Below are 18085 nucleotides of genomic sequence, written 5' to 3'. Positions count from 1 at the left end.
ATCACAATGTCTTCAATGCTGTAAGAACTGAGAGATAAAATTTCACTCCTTGAGTTTGCTAGTGTAGTTTTGGTGGACGTCTAAAACTTACCAAGTCAGCCATGGAATCACGCAGCTGCAACTCGGAGATAAGTAATTCTTTACACGCACATTCAAGATTTGTATTTGGCATAGATCGATCATAGGCTGAAAGAAGAGCTGAGCTACACAAAAAGCTAGAATGCAAGTGCAAAGAGCCTAAGGAAATACCAGTGTTGAAGAAGCACTAAAACACAAAGAAGAAAAAAAAAATCCCTCCCCAAAACCTTGCTATGCTGTTTATCACAAACAAAAAAACTCGAGCTAATGCATAATACATTGACTGTTATGCATTCTGGGCCTATAACTATCACTGGAAAGCAGTACCTGGTCATTTTAGATAGTTTTGCATATACTTTTGCTGCTGTCAACCTCAGGTAAGATCAGGAAGCCTCTCTCGTCATCTCTTTTGTACTTGAGAGCCGAGAGATGTAACAATCTGGGAACTTTTCCTCAAATGCAGTAGCTTCGAAGTAAGGTATTCTTAGCTTCTGTTGTGATATTTTAAATAGTTTAAATAGTTTGTCATGTGTTCATTGATAAATATCATTCCCGTCTCAGTAATGATGATACCAGAAATATTCAACAGAAAGTTACCTGGTACACTCCAAGAGAATACGGACAGGGAACATCAGCCCCGCTGGCCTGCTATAGGCAACAGTCTTCTCATTACCGCTGCTCTCCTCTACTACAGCAGCTCAACCTGACATACAACCTCTACTCCTAAGAGCAGCTGCTCAACTTTTCTATTAGAAATGACATTTTAAGTCCATAATCATGTTGGGCTACACGGTCTTCAATACCATACAGAAACCTGGTCTTCACTTCAAAGAGGCTATGAACAAAACCTAAGATTGCCATCTGCAATGCGAACGATTAGCTCAAGGAGACAGATGCAGAGACTTTAAGCTGGTAAGTAGCAAGTGACTACAATTCATCCCATCCTCAACCAGCAGAGCTTTAAATTCAGCAGGAAGATAAACACTCTGAAACAGCTTTCTGAAGTTTTCAGAGTTTTCCACTGGGCTCACATACTTCTGCACCACAACAAAACAAGACCTGAAGTTGGTATGACTGGCAGATGCGTTACGAGAATGGACTGAGTGAAGTATCAAGGAAATGAGTGAGGTAGCTGGGATAAGGAGCTTCTGTTCAGTTTGGTGAAAGAATAAATAGTAAGTGATGGAACTTCAGTCACCAGTCAGAAAGACAAGCCAAGATTATCTTGGTAGCCATATTGTGAATAAGTTTGAAGGGACAAAATTATAGGCATAGGCCACAAAGGAGTGAAAAAACTGAGGCAATGAAGGAATGTGCATTAAGGTCTGAAAAAGAGCTTCAGCAATACAGGTACAGGAAAAGTTTATTAGGAAAAAAATTGCAGCTTAAGGCTTTAGTTTAAAGAAAAAAGGAAAAAAAAAGTAAGACGAAAGAAACAATTCAATTGGCTAACTTGAGAATAACCAACTACCACCTGGAAACAACCGAATCTGTCATGTAGTATACTTGGTTTGGGGAATAAGCAAATATCATTAATTCTAACACAGCTAGAAGGAATACCACTGTTGATACAGATTGATTTAGGTAGGCAGCCACGAGCTGCATAGCAACACTCCCCTCAGCCTTTCAAATCCCTATTGTCTTCTACATCAACAGAATTAAAGAAAAAAAGGAAGAGTAACAAGTTAGACTGCATTAAAGCTACTGCATTTTAAGTTCAACATAACCTTCTGTGTTTAACAGGTTAAGGTACCTCACATATCACATACCATTAAGTACTATCCTGATAGCTTTATCACAGGTGATAGTCAAAACAGAGCTTTGGGCTACCTGAATCATACTAACAGGACAGGTGGTGAATTTATTACCTCTAGTACTAGTGCTAAATCTGCTGAAAGTAGTAAACACTCATTTAGACCATCTTCTGCCTACAAAGACAAGTTTATTCTCAAACACTATGTAAACTATAAATATATTCAAAACCTAAAAGGCACCTTCATCTTGAAGCTAACAAACTGGCTCAAACATCAGTGCTCACTAATGCTTCTATGAAATGGCTTTTAGATACAAGCCAGAACTTCCAAACATGTCCAGGACAAGCTTGAATACTATAACTGACTTTTTTCTTTTTTTAAATAAATAAAATATAAAAATATAAGTTTGGGGATTGGTTGTAACTGCCAGTAAGACCAGCATAGGAAATAAGTACCTGTCATTTAACTCTAGCCTACTGTGCACATAGTTTTGGTAGCACCGAGCAAATCCTTATGTCAGCTTTGTAGAAAATAGATAAACTCATTTCATTTCTACCAAACTGTCAAAGGATGTATTCCCACCACAGTGAAGTAATGCTGGTCGATAGCACAGAGAAAACACGATACTGTCAAATGGAAGTGGCTTCGGTGCTTCCATCATTTGTGGACTACCACAAGAACTACTCAAGCCTGCAATGCAGATTTACACTGTAGAGACTAGACAGTAAACAAGATTAAGGCATGTAAACACGCATCGGATCTTTTTGTATTTCAGCCAAAGTCTTTCTCAAAGCAACTTATAGTTCAGCTACAAGAGTGGGAACTGCTCTGAGATATGAAACTCCTGCTGTTTATAGTACCTCCACTACTGCTCTTTGTAATACACTATTATCGAACAAGATTAGACCACAGCCGAACATACACAACTAAATTGTTCACATCCAGACTGGCGTTCCCAGTGGTGAAGTTGCACCAGTGACAAAGTTTGGGGTTTTTTGGTTTTGGGGGTAGCAGTGCAGGGGGAGGTGTGTTAGGACAATGCTAAAATGAACATTTCAACTACTTACTTATAGGCTTCTACCAGAATACTCTGTGCAACATTAGGAGATTCTCCAGCACTGTTTCCCACTCAGCACAAGCAGAGAGACAGAGCAGGTGGGAAAAGGCTAGGTAAGAAGAAAAATGCCCCTCTTCTGATCGAGATTTAGCTACTTTTAGAAAGCTGAGGAGCAATTAGACAGTTCTAATTATAAAACATCCCCACTGAGAACAATACTTCAATCTTCTTTGCACAAAGACAGAGAAAGCCAACACATCTCTGAGGTGGGAAAGATACACTTGCTCAGTTTGGGAGCTTCATCTGCAAAGCTCTTACAGAAATTTGAAATGTCTTATAAAAGAAAAAAAAAGACAACATAAGACACCCGCAAAGCTTTTTGCTATTACCCCTCCACAATTCACCTGCTGCTGGATTAAAACACAAAAAGGAGAAAAAATTGAACACATCCCTAAAAGAACATTCACCTTCCGCACACCACCCAAATTCCCACAGCTTATCCTCTGCAGAACAGTCACAAATTGTACCAGTTACCAGATTTCTTTCCTTGTTAGCATCTAGACACTTCAAGAATGCCAATACTACCAGATGACTGGAGCCAGTGGTCTTGTAACTTGGCATTAATCACGCCCATAGTACTCCCTTCTATCTTTCCTTATTGCACAGCAGCAGAAAAAGCAGGAGGAGAGTTTCTTTCAGGAGTATCACTTGGCCAAGACCTCATAAGCCTTCAGCTTTTCCTATGCAGCATTCAGCTTGATCTCCTAGTCTTCCCCGAGCAAGCTTTTAGCAACCCTTGATACAGACAGCTTCTGATGTAACATCCTGACCACAACGATTGGTATTTTTACCTTTTTTAGTATTTTGACCACAATATATTAGTTAAATAGGGGCTTAAATGTTTTCTTCTTCATTTGGAACCAGAAGTCTCAAACAACTGACTGCAGAGCACATGCAGCAACATCTAGATTCGTAGACCCTTCTTCCATCAGTTAACTGTTGTTAACACTAGTTACAGTATTACCCAAACCAAAAAGTCCTAATTTTTAATCTTAAACACCAAATGATTCCTTCATGAATAACAATTTTTGTAGGTATTCCAGGCCAATGAAACAGCTGAAAAACGAAGGTAGTGACTGAGTGATAAGCTATACAGGCAAACGGAGCTATCTACAGAACTTTTGAGAATCTAGAGTCTTTAATATCACGAATACATTGCATGCAATAACGTTAAGATTTCTACTTACTTCCTCATTAAATAATTTGCTAGTTTCTTTTTTAATAGGGTCTATAAGTTGGACCTGGCCTGCAGAGAAGCCCACTAGAAGAGACACGCTTTCTGCTGTGGCCGTTAAGTGATTGAAGTCATGGCATGTAGGTTGTGTTCCTTTGTATATCCTTTTGTCTATTGGTTTACTCAAGTCCGCAGCCTGCAAAGAGAGCAAACAGAATTAAGACAGTTTATCACAATGTGTGCAAATAACCAGTTCTATTTGCAAATAATGTTTATACTAAGCAACAATTTATGGCAGTCACAAAGCCCTACTTGAAAAAGCAGCTTTGTATTTATCAAAGACATCCAAGATGCTGTCAAAGTTTATCTTTTCATATAATGCAATACTCATGCTTTTTAATTTTGCTAAACACTACACCTACCCTAGCCTTTGCAACTACATCGTGTGACAAATCAATGACAACCATTCAGTAACACAAAGGCTCCAGTGAGTCAAGATCAACCTATTCCCGTAAGGCTTCTCCTACCAGAAGAGGCATTCCACCTCAAGAGACTAGACACCTTCTACTTTCCCAGCAGCTGCTTTCTCACTATTGAATACAACCAATCTGAATTAAAAATAGCACATTCTCAATCACCTAATTCTTGTACTATGTCTATCCTTTTATAACAGGCAAATGTTCAGTATTGGTCTCAATTCAAAAAAAATGATCAGTTGGATCCTAGAAGAGCATTTTCTAGGAACACTGACTCAAGATGCTGATACTGTGATTATAAGAAATGCATTTTAAGCCATTAAGCTACAATGTAACTGTGCTTCTGACACTAAACACAGAATTCAAATATAGCTCAAACAAAGCAAGTGCTAACAAAACTGAGGAACTTCAATAAAAACTGAAGATCTGGCACTGATGTGTCATAAGAATCAAAAGGAACAGAAAAGCAATTTAAAATGCTCTCTCAGTTGTGTAACCCATGTTTATCCCCATATCACTTCTGAACAGACAACCTTATCTTTCATCCAGAGATGAAAACCCACACATTTAATATGCAAGAACATACATCAGGTTCAACCTTTGAGGTTTTTTGTTGGTTTTGTTTAGTTGTGGGGGTTTTTTTAAACTCCCTACTTACCAGGTTCAGAGTCTGTAATTAGAAAGCTACAGATACTCAACAATATTACAGACCCGAGATGCAGCTGTGATTTTGGACTCTGATACTGAAAAGGTATATATCAAAACCAGAATTTTTAGTCAATTTGGCCAGCAATACAAAAAATAAAACTTCTTTGAGAAAGAGGGCAAGCCACACATAAAAGAAAATTGCTCCAGTGTACTAAACCTTCAAGGATGAGGTCCAAAGAGCTGCAAACCCTTGGTGTGCATGGAGCTGCACAGACAAAAACTAGAACTGTCAGCAAGGAAAAAAACGTAACTAGCTACACAGTGAATCATGTCAGGTGAGCCATTTCCAAGGCAAATTTAACTACAAGATACACATGATAAGCATATATACATAAGAGTATTCAAGTTGCACTTATGTTTTGCAGCATACATTATAAACCAGTTTAATCAAGTATGCGGCCTCCTGGCTGAAAACTCCAAAATGAGATTATGTATTCCAATTTCTAAAGTCAGCAGATTAAAAAGTTATTCTCCAGAGCCCAGAGATCCATTATAAGCTAAAAAAAGAGTATTAGCAATACCTCTTCAAGGAGAACTTAAATAGAATACTAGCTCTACTGGGAGATCATAGGGTAAGGCGCATGCCTACCAAGGAACATTCACAGACAGATGTAAATCTGTAATTCGAAGCTGAAAGATCAAATCCCAGAGGCCACGAAGTTATCTCTTACATTGTGCAAATTTCCCTTGTCCTGTATCACTACAAAATACGCAATATCAAGAGATAGTAAGTCTCAAAACTGAGACAGCATTCCGATCCAAAAGACCGTTCTACAGAAACATACAGATGCATCCTTCCACACCTGAAAGAAATGCAGAGTTAACAAGGTTAAACTATGAGACTCAAGGTTGTGTCCTCTGGACAAAAGTTCCAGCAGGACCCAATGCCTAAGACGACAGATCCCTTTTAAATTAAACAGAACTCAGCCTGAATCATGGTGAATGATCACAGAACCACAGACACCCTACCCAGCAGAAAACACAGGTATTCCCAGGTTGTTGTTGTTGTTCTGAATTCTCGCTACCCTTTTAAGCGGCAAACAATCAATAGGTAGCTATTTTCAGACTGGAACTGTAGCTTGCTCTTTTGTCTGGTTTAGGTTTTGTATCACTAGCTTTGGTTTTGTTGTCCAACAAATTTGGTGTGACTTAAGTTCCCCATCTTCCGAAATTATGTGATAACAAAGCTAGCGAGACAGAAAATTCTGATAAATCTAAGCACAGACTTCACTGTGCTTGTTCTAGCTGTTCTCTGGGAACCAGATGGCAGTGACAATCTGTCTGAATTTAAATGGAGTAAAATAACTAATTCAACCCAGAATTAACCATGCTTCTACTGACAGGGATGCCCCGCCTGTTATTTACATGCGGCTAATGTCTTCAGTTACAACATAGGTGTCTCATGGAGATGTCAAATCTACAAGCACAAAAGTACTCCTTTTGTCTTGATCTCTCTCTTAATAGAAAGACAAGAGTAGAATAAGTGACCGTAAGAACTAGGAGACATTTTCTTTATTTCTGCACAGTTGAAGGTTGCTATTGGATGTTGGTAATAACAAGAAAAGCACTTAATCATAAAACTCAAACATGCCTGGGACTCAGCATTTCATTAGCTTATGACTGAGTCCATTTGCTATAGCCATTTTGTGGAAAATCTGATTCTCAGAAAAAAAGCTTTTACATGAGATCTGAGCCCGTAACTGTCAAATCCTAGGCTATGACACTATTCACTGAACAAGGTGATGTGAACTGTCTCCCTCTCAGAAGAATGGTGATGTACTTTGGAAGAGAACAGAAAGATCTTGGGATTACACGTTACCAAACACGGAGGTTAAAAGCACAGCATCAGGCACCCTCACCTCTGCTTGAGCTGGTGGCAAGCTATTTGCATGCTTTCTGTCTTACTTCCTTTAAGATTTTCTTCTGAAAAACATTCAGCACAATTCCAGTCTGTCTACTTTGAGACGCTTACTGTGTTGTGGGTGATTCATGATGACAGCAAGACTTCTTAATCACAACTGAAAGAAGGCTGGGGCATCTAACGCAAGGCTAAGATTAATACCACCCTCCAAATAAAAATCTGTGCAATCCATTGAAGTACATCTTAGCTCATCAAGACTCTAGTATTAGCACTTCGGCTAACTGATAACCTGCATTAGAAGTCTGCTCCTTTCAACCTACAGCGGTATTTCAAGTATCCCTTGGGCAAAGGAACAAGGAATAATGGTTATCGGGCGACAAGAACAAGAGGAATCTCACACACCACCTGTCCGAAGTCTGTAATACAACTGAACAAAATAGGTGTACCTTGGGCATCAACAGCTTCCAAGTCCTTTCTTAACAGATTAAAACTCTCTAGAGAACGAACTTACAGAAGAAAAATTTATCAACTTTGCCATTTAGTTCTTCATGATGAATTCATACTCCAGAAATAAAATGTGAACCACGTAACTGTTCCGGGGGACCTCCTAGTCTCATTTGGTTAACTCTCACAGCATGCTTTAGAAAAAATAATGTAACAGTCCAGCAGTTGCCCATTCACCCTGAATTCATCACTGCAGAAAGGCAGTCAAATGGCACATCTTAACCACAGCTTTAAGTACCTAAACACTGGGATGAAAAGGGGTTAGGACGGACTGACCAGTTACCTCAGTCTGAAGCAAATATTTACATTTTCAGATTCTGATGTTTGAAATGTCTAATTAGGATGGGCATCAATAACCTTGGGTCTGTAGCTGCATGTAATTCTAAGGTCAATGCCAGATTAGCATCTGTCCAAGATTCATTCTTTTTATGTACTATTGATCTGGGACTTAGAGCTTTCATACTAAAGATTTCCTAAACAGTGAATCACATTATTTCAAGTCAGCATTTAATCATGCTCCTTGACAGATGTGACTTCTTCCTGTAGCTTTGCTTTTCCCTAACTTAATTCGCAGCTTTCTACAAATTTTAATTGAATGAAATGTATCATAGATGCTACATTTCTTTCCAAGCTAAAAAAACCACCTATGAGATCACAAAGGAAAGGAGTAATTTCTTAACTTATCTCAGATAATTTCAACTGCATCATCAAAATGCTTCCTTTAGATACTCAAGAGTATTTAGTATCACGTTTGCCCAGAGACTGGCTTTCAATGGGTCATAGCTATAAGTGAGCTCAAGACAGAATATCAGTTCTTTAAGCCTGGAAGTGAGGGCAAACATTTAATAAAAATTTTATTTCCAAAAATCCTCTTAAGAAAATCTCTCTTGTCCAGAGAATTAATTGATCTTGAACAGCAGATTACAGACTGGCTACGTATGTAGAGCTGTATCGCAAAATAAAAGAGAAGACACAGAGAACCAAGATATTACAACTTTGAAAGCAATTCCCTCAGCATTTCTGGAGCTTGGAATTCACAACTTGTAACCTGTAGCTTGGTATCTCTTCAATACCTTGTTGTCCATGAATTTCATGGTCCCTGGTCTATGAACAGAACAATCTGAGAAAGCTGTGTTTGTTATAATGCTATACAAGTAACATGAGAAATTGGCTCTTAAAATTATTATTAGGTGAACTTTACTGAACTTCACAGATGTTCTTTAAAACCTAGCTGATAAAAAGCAGCAAGGTAACCCTTGCTGCAGCACTTTGCCTTACAGTATCCCCTAGGGAACAGGGTTAGGGTCTTCCGGGACAGACTTGCTCACCGTATGAGCAAGGACAAGGAAAACTAAACCAGCTTGTTTATTCTTCCTCCGTGTCTGTGCTGGTCTCCCTCTCCTTCCATCAGAGCAAGCTGAAAGACAGAAGAAGTTGAGGAACGTGGCAAGAAAGCAGAGTTATCTTAGTCGCTTTTGTAGACTTTTCTGACAAACCGCTCACTGCTTCTGTCCACAAGCGTTTGTGTCAGAAATACTAGCTTCAATATTTCACACTGGAAATCTTACTAGTATAGTAACTAGCACTCTAGTTATTATCAAAGGAGTAGGTTTCCAGGTATTTTTTTTAGAGCCCAAATACAGCTCACAGTATTAGCAACAGAATCATCTGTAGTTAACTTCACCGCTGCTTTAGGCTGGTCTGATCTCATAGCCGACCCTGCTTTGGGCAGGAGATTAGACTCTCAGAGGTCCTTTCCAATTTGCTATGAACCTGAGATACTAAGCTTACGATCAACCAAAGCAGCAGCAGCATGGGCCACTCTGCTTAACAGGTCTGGTCTATGTCTTAAAGGAACTTCATGCAAGAAGAAAACTACAGGAACAAGTTAGTTGCTTTTCCCTATAAAGAACGCTGATGTAGAACAAAAGTTCTGCTTCAGTTATGAGATACACAACAGAAAGTCCAGGCAACATTTCCTGCAACTATAAAGCCCTAATAAAACACTCCTCAGTGCAGCTGACAGTGCCATACCCAATCAGTAGTAAACTGGCTTCTACAACTGTAACTGCACGTAAGCTGCCGGACTGCTGACTAAGGACCTTACTTGGCTTTCTTGGTAGCAAGTTTACAGTCCGGCAAGAACTCACATCAGTTGCAGGGTCTCTTCAGACCCAATAGCATGAACCTTTCAGGTAGCGTTCAAGTGCACACACACTCAGGGCCACTTCACAAACCCCCAGAAAACTTGAACACTAGTTTGAAAGCCCCTGTGAAAACTTACAAACTAAAAAAAATAAACAACCAACAAAAACAAGGGATAAAGTCTCTTTAGCATTCCATAAAAAGCCAGCAGACAATCACCATTTGTAAAGTTGCCCTATTTATACACAGCTACAATAGGTTTTTAAAATACAAGGACAGTTTCTTAAATAAGCAAGAGCTGCTTTTTCTATACCCAAGTGATGTACTTAGCTTTAACGGTTGTCATAGGTGTTTTGTGTGTACACACAAACTAGTTTTAAGTGTCTCCTCAGCCTTGCAAAGCCATAATTGCTAGGGGACTTTTTAGGTCTTTATTTTGCAACATTGCATTAAATGCACCTGCTTTATATTAAACTCACATTTGTAAACCTCAGAAAAACTGTATTTCATTTTTAGTTTTGTTTTTAAAGTTTGGATGATCTTTCAACTCTTTGAATTGAAGCATCAATAGCTTAACACTCACAACACCACAACTGGCACTGGATTTGCTGTCAATTAACATAGGGACAAGTATGAACTAACACTAAAAACGAGCACAGACATTCACTTTCCCTTATTCCTCTCTAATTGAAAGCAAGAAAACCCATGAGAAAAGGATGAAAGTTGCACTGGACAACATGAATTTTGAAAACTAAAAACTAAGAAATTGGGACAGAAACAATCAGCAGGCAGAAGAATCTGCTACTTACAACATACTGACTCAAAGACTTTCCATTAAGGTATCTCTCTATAGCTTCCTTTTTCAAGAAAGTCTCCAGAAAGCTGAGCTGCCAATTCATGCCACTTTACTTTCGTAAGTCTTAAGATCCTGATCATCAAGACACAATCATTATTAATTTGGCTTCAGTGGCATATCTTCTGATGTACTTTTTCTAATACATAAATATTCTGAATGATCTCACAAAGTTTAAAATAATCTGCATTTATACCTGCTCCCAACAAAAGCATTTCAAGATTTATTTCCACTCAACAGAACATTTACTCTCCTGAATAACACTGTTCCTCATAAATGGGTTCCTGTATCTTTGCGGTAGGTTTTTTATAAGTTACAAAGCACTTGATTAAATGCTGAACAGGAACACTTAAGGCATGTGACAGAGTTTCTAGGATACTGTGTAAGAACAGCTCTGTTAGTAAAACAGGGACACCAAGTAATTTTATTTAACCTCATTTTTTCAAGTGTTCCACACAATTCATCCATAACAAAGTCTTGAAGATCAATTTTGTACAGAGCTGCTTGTAAATTTGGGAAGCTACTTGATACTCTTCTCCCTTCTAGATTTAACTTCCACTAGGGGCCATACAAGACATACATGGCTTTTGAAAGAAGAAAAGCATTACTTAACAAGATTTCAGCGTGTATTCCTACAGCAGACAACTACAACCACACTAAGATAAAAGCTCTAGTCCAGACAACTGGACATAAATCCGTATTTAGGCAAAGATCTGTTTAGTTTTCTGAAGCATCTGATAAAATAATCATATTCTGTTTCCAGAAGAATTATTCTAAGCACTCAAACAGAGCAAAGAACACGCACTGGTTTGAAATAAACCTACACGATAATAACTCAACCAATAGTTACGTAATTGGCAAGATCAAGAAAGTGGATGTGAACACCGTAAAGAACACACATATGGGACTTCGATTTACAACTTACCGTAACAACATTAACTCCATTTCAGTAAGGTTATAAACCAAAATATTTATCTGGTTACAGAATAGATCAGCACATCCTATAGGAAGTAATCTAAGGCAAAAGCATGAGTCTACCAATAACCCTATGAAAAGTAACATTTTTATTTTAAAAAAAAAAAAAAAAAAAAAAGGGAGAGAGTTCAAAAACCCAGAACAGCAGACTCTCCAAAAAAGAAAAATCTTTTTTATTTGCAAATCCCCATTCACTTCACAGGTGCACACAGAATTAACTTACCCTTTGTTTCTCCAAGACTGGGCAAAGGGCATTGAAGTAGGACAGGAATGTTAACACATTTGAAGTACTGTAGGCCAGGGAGGCTGAGGGAAATTGAAACAAGGTTTTGAACACACACTTACAAAAAATACCTCCTCTGTCTTCTGAGCAGAGAACGCTGCTGCTGCCTCCATCTGTCACAACCCAACAGAGGTCTCAAGTTACTAAAATTGTTCCTTTAGAAACTTAAAGCATTTTCAATTAAACATGTGACTCGCTTGGTAAAATTTACACCCATGCTGACAATGCTCCTTTTTGAGTGGAAGGCCAAAACATACAACTTGCCACACTGCTGTTCAAACAGCCGGGTCAGACCCAAAAGTGTTCTAATGAACTGACCACAACCCTCAGTGCAGCTGTCCAGAGCAAGTCCTGGTCAGTCCTAGAATCACAGAACTGGGTTGGAAGGGACCTTAAAGATCATCTAGTTGCACACCCCCCGGCCACAGGAAGGGACACCTTCCACTAGCCCAGGTTGCTCAGAGCCCTGTCCAGCCTGGCCTAAAAGGTGGGCGAGCTCAGCGTCTCCGAAAGAAACAGAACAGCCTGCTCATTCCAGCAAGCAGACTGCAAGCACTCCAAGTAACTTCAGCTGCACTGTAACCAAATCACTGAGACTTCAGGGAAATGACATGACATTGTAACTCAACTTTCCAAAGTTGTTTGTTCCTACACATTTAACAAAGTTTAACATTTAACATTTAACAGAAGAAAACCTGTCCCTTTCCTCCTTAGAAGCAATCCGATCCCTTAAATCTCACTTTGCACAATACTGCTTTACTGCATACAGAAAGAGCACAACAGCTTTACCTTGTTCTTGAGCATCTGAACAATTGCTCAGAAATCCACACTGAAGAACAGCTAACAAAAGCAGTATTTCACACTTCTTTTTGCAAAGTTCATCTTATTGTGGGTGTCAGTTAATGACATGATCAATTCAGATAAAAATTGAGACTATGACTTCAGTGTTATGTGTTTGGCCACTCTAAATCTGTAAACAAGCTGGTTAAGCTCAAATAACTCTGAACATAGTCACTATATCACGCACTCCCAACAGACATGAACTGAATTAGATAGTCTATTTTGGTTTCAGCAATTAGTTGCCCTTTTTTTTTCCTAATAGGAAGAAGGGAAAAGGCAGCATGATATCAGTATTACTCTCCTCAGTGGCTGGTCTACAGAATTTTGGCTCAACTGTAGCTCAGCCTGCTGGATAAAAACCTCTCCAACAGAAAACTAATTCAGAATCACTTATGTTCTGCATGCGATGCAGACACCTTCCTCCTCTTCTCCCCCTACTCAGCTCTTTTTAAGGACATATGTAAAAAAAGAGATTTCACTGTGCAGTTTTAAGTTCAAAACAATGATCTCTCAGGGCTACTAATAAGCGGTGGGTGACAGGTCACGCTTTTATACTGGTCTCTCCCTCACTGTCTTAAAAATTAAGACACACATCTAACAAGTCATAGCACATACATACTTCATAATCATGGACTGCAGAACTGGACCACAATCCAAGACTTATTATTCCAACACCATTTCTTCAGCAGAGGGCAGATACATGCGCAAGAAGTCAGCTGCATTATCATCCATCCTAAATGTCTTTCAGGAATCCATTTAAATTGCAAATGTGGAAGTTTAATAATCCTTTACAGGATGACTATTTTTTTTTGCTATTATCTACTCCACAGAATTGCGAATGTTGCCAGATTTTGTTTTAACACCCACTTTCTGTTCATTATTTATTTAGATGACTGAAGCAAGACATCCTGATAAAGTTAAATGTGGAAAAAAGTATCAGTTCTGAATTTTGTTCCCCTCTGATTTTCCTGAATACCTTCTTGTTCCCAGGAAGAGACAATGAAGTCTAACATTCCTTATACACACAGCACTTGTACTGCTTACTAGAATAAGCAGTTCCATCCTTCTCAGTACTTCCACAGAAGTTTTCAGCTATCACTATTTTCACCATTTCTCTGAATCTCTTAATAATATTTTTTTTTCTTATGGAAACACTGATAGTGGAATCTACTAGTTTAGATAATGCAATATGATTTACTCCATTCTTGTTTCTAATATTCTTCCCCATTCCATTTCTTACAATACAGAAAAATTAGAACTCAAGTATTGATCGATTAATCCCCTCTTCCTTTTGTTTAGTGGTTCCAAACTGACTCAAGCTTCCTCTTCCAGTGTGTGCCACCAAAAGATTAGTGGGAACAAACACTCCTGCTTATTAACCTAGCATAACTGCATCTCCTGAATTCCTTAAAATTGTCTCTTGCCAGTTACTTAGTCAAATTAGTCCACTTTCAATTTCTTCTGCTTTTCTCCTTTATTTCCTTTCCTGAAGTTATGAATCTACCGCAGAACTATAAATTACCACGTTAAACTTAGTGGGACGAAAGCTATTTAAAGTTTTATTTACTGTGGCTAATCAACGGCACAGTTCATCTCTTCCTGTGGCCTCCAATTTCTTACTGTCCTTTCAGTTAAACCCTAGTATAATCTTCCATATGTTTTCACATTCTACTTTTAATTATAAAGTGATCAGTAAGTCCTTTTTAAAGAGGTCAGCAAAAAGCACAGACCAACCTGTAATTCAATATAAGTTACCACTTGTAACAAATCTGCAGCCCAGCCTCTTTACACTTCAAACTCATGAGAACTCCTGAACACCAATACTAAACTGTTTGTTTCATCACGTCCAACATTTCACATTCCAGCAACACCACTTCCAGGTTACCAAAGCATCGAGCCTTCCTTCCCAAGACACCATGTGCTCTAAAGGTACAGGCAAATCAATCCTAGTTTCTCAATAACCTAAACTGCTTTCCCTTAGCCTCTAACTATCTATCAATCCCCAAGCCAGATTACGTAAACCGTAAAGAGATGAGGTTGAGTCACATGTTCAGGTAGGTGCACACAATCTCAATGTCCAACTCTAGCCTCAATCTTCAGGAAGTTTCTAGAAGTAGTGTCTCTCTCAAGCCACAGATTGGCCTTTCTGTAACAGCTTCCCCTTTGGGGGATGAGATTTGGGAAAAGATGCATGTAAAGATATGTAGTAATTTACATGCAGAAAGAGAAAAATAACTGCATGATTTGCATGTGACCACACCTATGGAGAACTGTACAGCAAGTCACAGGCACCAGGATCAGATTTTGCCACAGTATACTGCCATCACTGCAACATGAAATACTGTGGTCACAGACAACTCAAAGGCAGCTGATAAAACAGGGAACCTATTAAACAGAAACCTACACCATTAAAACACCAACATATAGATCTTTGTTACAGTTAGCAAACCTTAAGACTAACAACTGCGGGAAAGTGAATTAAATACTGCAAGATCTTTAACATAGAACAATAAAAATACATACACATAATGATGAACATAGACAAATCATTAAAATATACTTATATACATACACACACACCTTGTCCTGGTCACTTCTGTTAAACTAGACATTGCACACTAAAAATGTGTCATCCTTGATTGGAGTACTTAATTTATCTGCCTCCAAGAGGCTGTTCTATTCACTCAATGCCCTTACAGTTAGAGGGCAAGCCAACAAAGAATTTTTCTCTTCCCTGCTAGTGAATATTGCCTGCTTCGTGTAAAACTCTAAACTGACAATTAAGACCTGCTTGACAAAATACCATTTTAAAACAGTATTCTTTGGAAAACAGACCCTAATAAATTATAAACAACTACAGTTGCTCTCCAAAGTGATTTCAGTTTCCAAGTTTTCCTTTGTGTATCTTAGTTTCCAAACTTTGGCATGAATTTCCTACTGTGTTTGCCATGGTAACCAAGGAGCCTGAGCGTCTACTTGAAATTCTGTTTAACTGTTTAGTGCTGCATATTGATCAAGACACATTAACATCCTAATGTATTCCAGAGAGTGAATCCAGCAATTCTCATACTGAATGAATCACCTTATTAACTATTACAAACCTCCAAGGGTTTTTGCTGTTCTTTAAGATGGGAGAGTAATGGGGAAACTTCATTGCCCAAGATGCGCATAAATAGCTACCAAATAAAGAGAATGCACTCAGATCAGGGTATATTCAATATAAAAGGAGCTACATTAGAACAGCAGAGAGTCTCTATTTGACACTACCTTTTCTCCTGTGAATCAAGACTTGGCATTCATGACAGAAAGGAAAATCTGTTCCAAGAGTGTATTTGAATGAGAAAGACAGTTTCTGTACATTAAAGCTTGTACCCTAGTTGAAAACTCTTCTGCTGCAAGAGGGGCCAGGTAACCAGCTAACTTAAAGTTCTAGGATTAACATTAGCAGGGCAAAGCCAAGCCAAAAATGCTAGCTTCTTTTAATTTCCATTTTGAAGAAAGACCTTTCATCAAACATTTATCTCAAATACAGGATCATGAATAAGAAAACATCTGTTTTAAGCACATGGAATCTTTCCTAACTCCCAGAAAACACAACAGATACCTCAGCACACTAAAATTCTATATAAAATCAAGTAAAAAACAGATTAGGAAAACCTGAAAAAAAAGAAGACTACTGTTTGGTTTTTTTCAGTCTCAGCACCCCATATGATTAAAAAATGAAAAGTAGCAAGGGTTTGCTGGTCACCTCTTCTTACAACAAATTAATGCACCCACTATTAGCTAATTTTACTATTCATGAAAGTCTCATCTCAATTCTGCTCATGGTTAAAGATAGGATGAAATAGTTCTGACCTTCCATGCCTGCTATATAAATGCAGGCTTACAATACAAAGAACCATCTCTAAGAATACCTAAACCACAAAATAACATGCCCAAAGCTTCCCTGCAAAACTACTGAGATACTGTTATCATAAAACACTGCAGGCATGGAAAGAGCCTGCTAAGTCAGCTATACTTCCATTCTCTCAATGGACTTCACTGCCTCCAGCTCCTCAGTATCTTACACTTCCTTTCCTGGATCTAGAAGTCAGTAAGGTTGCCTCACTGGGTACCACACAGGTAGTTGGATTTGTATTGCTATAAATACATTTTCTTCATTCCGTTCATCTGGCTCAGCTCTAAGAAGCTTCTGGATGAAACACTCTGCCTCTTCTTAAAATCTATTCCGTACTTCCCATAGAGTCTGTAACCTGCCACACCACAGTATTTTCATTATGCAGTTCAACTGTTAGCAACAGGTTACAGCAGGGCTGGTCAAAGCACAAGATCCTTCTGAATTAATAGTAAATTTTGCATGACTGGCATGCGTTTCATACATCTAGTGTAGGTTTTGTATTATTTATTCTCTTTCTTCTTCCTTTTACCGCTTTAAGAAACAGTGATTGCTTTATTCAGCTAATTAAAATCACACTCTTCTTTCTGCCGTTTTACATTAGACACCATCTTCTCCTAGTAGGAGATGAAACTCACCTTCATCAACATAAGCAACCAGAATTTCATACACTATTAAAGCCATCTTTTCAATGCCTTGTACAATGGCACTAAAGACACTTCCTTTATTTCTATTGGTAAACCTCATTTGATACATGTTTGAATTGCATTCATCTCCTCCTACCTTCAACAGCTGTATCACAAGCTGGCTCAGCTTATAATCAACGTTACACTCTGGTTACCATCTTTCCAAAGTTTTCTGGCTGAAGCAAAAATTCGCTATGTATTTTTTTCAAATAATTTTCACTTCAGTTACTGTTCTGGTATCTGCTTATTTCTCCCTATAAAATACCCGGATTATGAACAGTGGTGCATCCCAACTTTATTATGAGAATTTTGCCATCATGTGCTCTTATGTACTTCTTTGTCCCAACTTCATCAATGAAAATAATTGTTTCCAAAACCACTCCTAGAAGACCTCAACTTGAAGCTCTCTTTTCAGCAGTTACCACAGTCACCGTAATCAATAAAATATGTAAAAAGATAACAAGAACTAAGCATTTTAATTCTCTCCCCATTTCAGAACAGAATTAGTTTAAGGTTCTAGAACTCATTCAGTTAAAATTCTATTATACTAATCTAAAAGTGCCAGTTCATACAAGGACACGAACTTAAGTTACAATTCTCCCTCACTAACACAGTACTACACTAGAAAGGCTGAGCACCTGAACTTCTACTAAAGCTGTCTATAATATACAAGTTATACATGAATGTTTTCCCACTGCAGGGAGACAATGTTTTACTTTAAGGAAAAAAAAAAACC

The 18085-nt window shown here is 38.3% G+C and overlaps 1 protein-coding gene across 10 annotated transcripts in view; it reads right to left on the bottom strand.

Annotated features, from left to right (window-relative positions):
- WDR20 (WD repeat domain 20) overlaps nucleotides 1–18085 on the bottom strand; it is a 48124-nt gene that overhangs the window by 14384 nt on the left and 15655 nt on the right. For all 10 annotated transcript variants that reach the window (XR_008745698.1, XR_008745700.1, XR_003556899.2 and 7 more), the window contains exon 2: nucleotides 4137–4319. Coding sequence is in view for 5 of the 10 variants with exons in the window: in XM_027794699.2 (XP_027650500.1) it covers nucleotides 4137–4319 (183 nt within the window). In the remaining 5 variants the exon portion in view is untranslated. The remainder of the gene's footprint in view (nucleotides 1–4136; nucleotides 4320–18085) is intronic.

The sequence above is a fragment of the Falco peregrinus genome, chromosome 1, assembly GCF_023634155.1.
Source record: "Falco peregrinus isolate bFalPer1 chromosome 1, bFalPer1.pri, whole genome shotgun sequence".
Taxonomy (NCBI): Eukaryota; Metazoa; Chordata; class Aves; order Falconiformes; family Falconidae; genus Falco; species Falco peregrinus.
The sequence above is the reverse complement of the archived record's forward strand: the minus strand, read 5'-3'. Positions and strand labels throughout refer to the sequence as shown.